Raw genomic sequence first — 6,619 nt, 5'->3', positions numbered from 1 at the left:
ATCCATGTATTTCCCAACTTCATTTCCGATGGCTTTAACTAAATCATCTCCCCAACAGTGTAGGGGGAGGTGCGGCAGCCTGACCCAGACTCGGACAGCGCTGAGCACATCCATTTCTAGATCAAAATCTGGTGTCCATCTGTTTAGATACAGTGCTCTTGTATCCATGAAGTATGGACTATCCCTAAATATCATATCGCGATCCTCCTTGGTTTCGAAGTGGAAGGTGTAGTATCCTCTTCCACAAAACTTGATTGATATTTTCCCAGTTATCGACGCATTCCAGTTCCTTTCAACCCATTTCTGGACCATTTTGGGTGGGGCCATAACCCAGTAAACTGCCCAACTAATCCACGTTCAGTAAGGGATAAAGTTGCTCTACAAGGGAGAGTAGGGTGGAGGGAGATTTCGGGAATGTCTTCCAATCTTTTAACAAACTTGGTTATTGACAGTTGATTTTTGGTCGAACCCATTGCAGAAATAAGGGAGACGAATGCTTTTGTAAATTCTTCAGTTTCCTGTTGGTGATCTGGGAGGGGATCTCCATCCTCTGGAGGATCCATTTGGTCCAAGGCCTCAGCAGCAGGTCGTTGAGGAGTAGTTGTGACTTGCATTATTCTAGCTGGGGTTCACTGCGCAGCTCAGTGCTCAGCAGCGGCAGCAATCTCTTTTTGAACTTCATTAGGCTTAACCTAAAGCTATAATATTAACTAAAAAAAAAAGTAAAATTTAATCCCACATTCAAGAAACGATAAATCAATCCCACAATCATCACCATAAAATAAAATTCATCGTTTCTATTCATTACATCACATCAAGCCTTCTCGGTCTTGTTAAAAGTTTGGAGTGATTTTGCGGAGGAGCTACATTGGAGTGTTTTTACAGGAGAAACCACATAAAAGACTCTTTTTAAGAAACTTTTTAAGAAATAAAAAAACGCGCACACACACACAAATTTGTAGGATTTTTAGAAGAAAAATTAAGAATTTTTTTAAATTTTTAAGCTTTTGAAATGAAAAATAAGTGTTATTTCTATTTTTAAATTATTTTTTTTTATTGAAATTATATTTATTAAACACTATTAATAAAATTTATTTTTTTTATTCTTATTTCGTTTGTTATTTTAAATTGATTTTTTTTACTTAAAATATATATGTTTGAAAGTATTCAAAAAAAATTAATTTTAATTTAATTTAAAAAATAATATTTAGAATTTTGTTTTTATTTTTTATATAAATTTATTTGCTACATGTTTTTTTAATTATTAAAAAATAGTTTATAAAAATAAATATTTTTTATTAAATATTATAAAAAAACAGCCATTTTTTTATTTTAATTGAAATATATATATATATATATATATATATATATATATATATATATATATAATTATAATTTTATAATTTTTTTTTTTTATTTTAATTTTTAAAATTTAAAATTAGAATTTACTTTTAAAAATAAAAATAAAAATAAAAAATCAGCCTTTTAGCCGTTGGCCGGGGGCACAGGTAGGCAGAGGGGGCTGCATGAATTGGTCTGCAGCCCTTTGGACCAGCGAGGATGCATGCAGCGCCCCTCCACCCACCCAGGCCCCCGGCCAGCCGCCAAAAAACCAATTCTTACAAAAAATAATTATTATTATTGTAATTATAATGTTAATTTAAAAAAATTAATAAATAAATATATTTAATATTTTTTTAAATAATAAAATAAAAATTATATATAAAATTTTAATAATAAATTTTTTATATAACTTTTTATTTTGAAACGGGTATGGTACCTGTGACGCATTGAAGATTTAATTCAAAGATCAACAAAGGTTTGTTTTCGGCCCTCTCCTTAAAGTAGATCATGACTGTTTCTAAGCAAGAAAATTCGATGTCAATATGTGCCAATACTATGAACAACAATAGAAGTCTCAGCACAATCAAGCAAATTTACGTGAAAGACTTGATCTAAGGATCAGCGAAAAGTTTGAAGTGTAATCTGAAAGCTATTGAATGGCTAGGGCAGAGGTTTAGCACCCTCAATCTATAGTCCAGATAGTTGATCTTTTGCGAGAGACCCGAGCAAACTAAAACTCATCGAAAGGAAGAGACGACATGGAATTTTGTCAAAGTTTGTGATCATTATTCCTCAAACATTGGGTCTGTGGGCTTGTGAATCTGTTGCAAATTCAAGCACAGTTACAGTAGATTTATATCCACTAATCACAAGTTAATAAAGATATGTTTTATCTCTACAATTATTGATTCTTATGGTCGATGTCACTATTGGTTATATTGCTCTATAAATGGCACAAAGTTCGAACACTTTTCTGCCAACAAGACATTAGTACAAGATCACATATCCTTGAGTTCGAACACTTTTCTGCAAACAAGACATGAGTACAAGATCATATATCCTTGAAGCAAAAGACCGGTTAGTTTGGTAAGGGTTTTATCAACAATTGTATGGTTATATACCTTAAAAATTTGTTGATGATTTTGAGCATCTCAAATATGTTTTGAAGGACAGAGGTATATAGTGACATTCTCTTCAGATTGAACACTGCTTGTAGTTATTGATGAAGTTTGTAGTAAGGGTCTTTATATCTTATAGCAGTTGTTTGGGCTTTATCATCATTTAGCTACAAAAGGGTTTTGGCAATTCACAGCAGTTTCATCATTCTATATGAAATGAGTTGCTTGAAAGCATCACGCTGATAAAGGTACAGTTGTTCAACTCTCCTTTGTCATCATTTTTTTACAGCACTCCGACAGAAAGAATCACTTGGTCAGGGTTTTGACATTTGCGTAAAGGTTTCATCATATGAACAATATTGTACATCTGAGATAGATTGGCAGTAAGGGTTTTTGTTGAAGATCATTGTAAGTGGGTCATTATCTTTGGTACGAGAACCCACAGTAATTTGTTTATTTTACTATCATTTTCACAATGGTTGGGTGGTGTTAATCAAGTGATTGGAGTCACCTTCATGTTGTAGCCTGAAAATACTTCAGAGTGGCAAGGTGGTGCTAGGGCAAGTTGAAGCTTGCAAGGCGTTGAAGCGTCTTTCTAGTGGGTGTTGGTAAAACAAGGTGTGGAAGCATCCTTTCAAGAGTTGGAGTTATCTGATAAAACTAAAACGCTTTCTCTAAATTGTTAGGGAGTTTAAGCTTCCCTTTCAGTTGGAGCTGAAGCATTGATGTACTCATAGTATTATTAAAGAAGTGTTTGATCATTTTTCTCCCGAAAGGGTTTCCACCTAAAAATTTTGGTGTCTGTCTTTGATTTATGTTTTTAATTTGATGATGAAAATAATTAATGCTCCGAAAAAATAAAAGATAAACTAATTGTAAATGAAATATTGATTCACCCCCCTCTCAATATTTCCAACAAAAAACTGAAAAATATTTTTGTTTTCTTCCCTGAAAAACTATTAATCCCTAGAGATGATATCATCATCATAAATCTTATCGATTACTTTAAAGTTAATTTTTGTTAGTAATTTTTTGTTTTGAGGTTCATTTTTCACCTCAAAATTCCTCTAATGAGATTCCATTGAAATTGTGACATGTAATCCCCAAGCTCTATCGAGACAAGCAACAAAGAGGCACCAACATTCTACACATTTTCTAGATGAGAGCTAATGGTGGTTGAATTAAAAGGCAAGGGGTGGTAAGTGGTGGTCTTCTCAAGTTCTCAAGCAATCATTTAGTGGTATGATCCCTCGTTGTTGCAAAAAACCCTAATTTTCATCGATGTAAAAGTTCGAGCGATTATTTAACCAAGAAGCATTCTAGCCTTTTTTTTAATGTAATCAACCCTTGCTATATTGAACCAAATTGCCAAAAGGGACATGGTGCTATATAGTTGATCATTGCTTGCTCAAAGAGATCTATAAAGAAGTCAACCATGGATACAATGATGACATTCTAGCCCTAACTTTCTTCGCTATTCAAAATCAAGTTTTAGTGTCCCCCAAGAATGAAATTAAGGGAGTTTATTAGCACATGACATCATAAGTGCACCTAGAAGCCTTGTGTTTTAGAGAAGGTCATACACATTACGGAAGTCAATATTCTAAGCTCTACAAAAAATCAACATACATACAATGTTACGACGTGAAACAATTAATAAAATGAAAGAAACTCTTTTACGCCATTAAAAGGCCTCCAAAAAAGAGTCCTACAAAGCTAGCATATCCAAAAAAAGAATCTGAGAACATAATTTACAAAGAGTTTACAAGCAACAACATATTTCATTGTTTCTTGCACAAGAAAAACATCAAGCTTATGAACATTGAGAAGTTTACACAAGGATCTCATCTTATGGATTGACCCACGTCCCTAATATTTATGGAGAGGAAAATCATTAATTAACTTACTCGAGGGATTCCATTGCTTCAAGTACCCCTAAAATTGTTTGTTGTCAGCCTTTTTGAACCTTTATCCATGTTTAAGAGATAGCCTTCACTATGTTTACATTCCTACCCACTGTGTTTTTTGTCCAAGGTAAAGAAGGGCTTGTTTCGCGTCCCAAGAGAGGCAATGTGAAAGGCTTCTTAGCTTTGTATCAAGTGGAATGTAAATGAGTAGACTTTTCCATTTCAAAGGAGGAAGCAACTTCAAATGAGAGAGGAGAGGTGTATTCCAAGGGGATTTCCTCAATTATTGGGTTAAGATCAATATGAGAATGGAAAGAGGTGGAGGAAGAGAGTATCACTAAGGTTGTAGGGGCATGTGCAACCAAAGTTGTAGGAAAAGGGGGTTAAAGAGAGGGTAGTGGCAAGAGATGTTAAAGGACATGGGTTAGAGAAATTCGCTTACCAATGTTGTAAACAATGTTGTAAATTCACAAATTAGGAAATCACGAAAGTAAATTAGTTTCCTCTACCAAATTTAGTCTAACCTTAAAATTATCTTGCAATAAAAGTTGAAATTCCAATTACATTCATCCTAATGTGTATTTAACTAATTTTATATCTACATGTGTTATTTCACAAATGTGTTCAATATTTTTCTTTTAATAGATCACATTATATTTACCTTAAACCCTCATCAATATCTTTACAAAATAATATAACTAATTTTATATCTACATGTGTTATTTCACAAATGTGTTCAATATTTTTCTATTAATAGATCACATTATATTTACCTTAAACCCCTATCAATATCTTTACAAAATAATATATAACCACCTTTGTACATGTTTTGAAGATAACCATTTCATACATTTCAAAGGTCAAGTTGAAACTCATGGATTTTAAATTTGTCATTAAGTGGTTTTTCTCAAAATCCTATAAAGGTTTTCTGAAAATACCACCCTAAAATTGGATCTTGATAAAACTACTTGAAATTTGCAATCTTCCATGACAAGCACAGCACATGTAGCAAATTTGGATTTGATAAGGGCAATCCAAATCATCTAAAAATAATAATGACGAAACATTTTGTTTCTGCCCGTTGATGGCAAAGCAAGGCTTGATAGACCCAATGTAACTAGTCAATATCTGTAAGGGAGGAAGAGAATCTGCAATGTCAACATCTTAGAATAAATATTTGTAACAAACCATCCATTTTGTTGTCTCTATCGTCTACAATTATCACGTTTCTACCTTAGATGAAAGCTCAGTGTCATAAACCAACATTCATCTAGATCTCATTAAACAAGACATCTACATATCAAGAAAACTTTTAATTATCCTCGATTTAAAATTGGCCATCGAAACCAAAAGAGCCAATATTGTGCCATTATACGACACGTGCGAAAAAAAACAACCACCAGGCTTTGTTTGATTTTGGAGCATTTTAGTTGAGGCGACACACGCAGCCTGCCTTCACCATTTCTTTCTACCTTGTATTCAGGAAATAAATCATTACAATTCTAGCAAGCAATTTATCATCCGAACCCGTGGATACATCTTTAATCATATTGTTTTCAACACCGCATTCAATTATACATAATTTTTATTAGCTGGCATCAACTACCATGCCTTCACAGATTATAGCAACACAGTCAAAATCAATGTATACCATCTTGCAAAGCACTCTTCCCCACAAGAATACTTTAATGGCAAAGGTCAGCAAATGTGGTAAAGCATCTCTCAGTAACATCTATCCTATTATATACTATAATAATAAGAAATTTACACAGTAAATCAACATGGGACATAAAAGTATTCCACAGATAAAAGCAGTTATATCTAATGCAATGATGCGTCCATGGAAAGAAGCCCACGAAAAATTCACATGTCAGAAATCACAACAGTGAGTTGTATGTAATCAATGCAGAATAATCTGAACAACTTTAACATAGATAACAAAATAGCATCAGTAATTGCCTTTAGACAAAACTTGTTTCTTTTAGCCCAGAAACAGGAACAAACTGATCTATGTATCCCTGAATACAAAAACACAGATGCCCTAATCAGTAGAAGATATTGAGCATCAGTTGTTTTCTGAATTGCTCTCTAGCTCCTTCCTTAATTGCTGAGAGAAGTCATCATTGACATCATCATCATCCCAATCATCTTCCCACTGCTGCAAAGCATCGTTCTCCTCTTCCTTATCAACCCACTCTGCAAAATCCAAAACTACCAGGCTAATTACCCAAGTATAGCAGCTACTGGGTG

The 6,619-nt window shown here is 33.5% G+C and overlaps 1 protein-coding gene across 1 annotated transcript in view; it reads right to left on the bottom strand.

Annotated features, from left to right (window-relative positions):
• Positions 1–6,089: 6,089 nt before the first annotated feature.
• The window catches only part of LOC149181226 (protein DSS1 HOMOLOG ON CHROMOSOME V-like), a 33,272-nt gene continuing 32,742 nt past the window's right edge, over positions 6,090–6,619 (bottom strand). The window contains exon 2 of the mRNA XM_089416516.1: positions 6,090–6,565. Coding sequence (XP_089272642.1) covers positions 6,435–6,565 — 131 coding nt within the window. The 3' untranslated portion in view covers positions 6,090–6,434. The remainder of the gene's footprint in view (positions 6,566–6,619) is intronic.

This window comes from Pinus tabuliformis, chromosome 3_2 (assembly GCF_031772625.1).
Source record: "Pinus tabuliformis cultivar Carrire ecotype Pingquan chromosome 3_2, CPIR1, whole genome shotgun sequence".
In the NCBI taxonomy this organism is placed as follows: Eukaryota; Viridiplantae; Streptophyta; class Pinopsida; order Pinales; family Pinaceae; genus Pinus; species Pinus tabuliformis.
The sequence above is the reverse complement of the archived record's forward strand: the minus strand, read 5'-3'. Positions and strand labels throughout refer to the sequence as shown.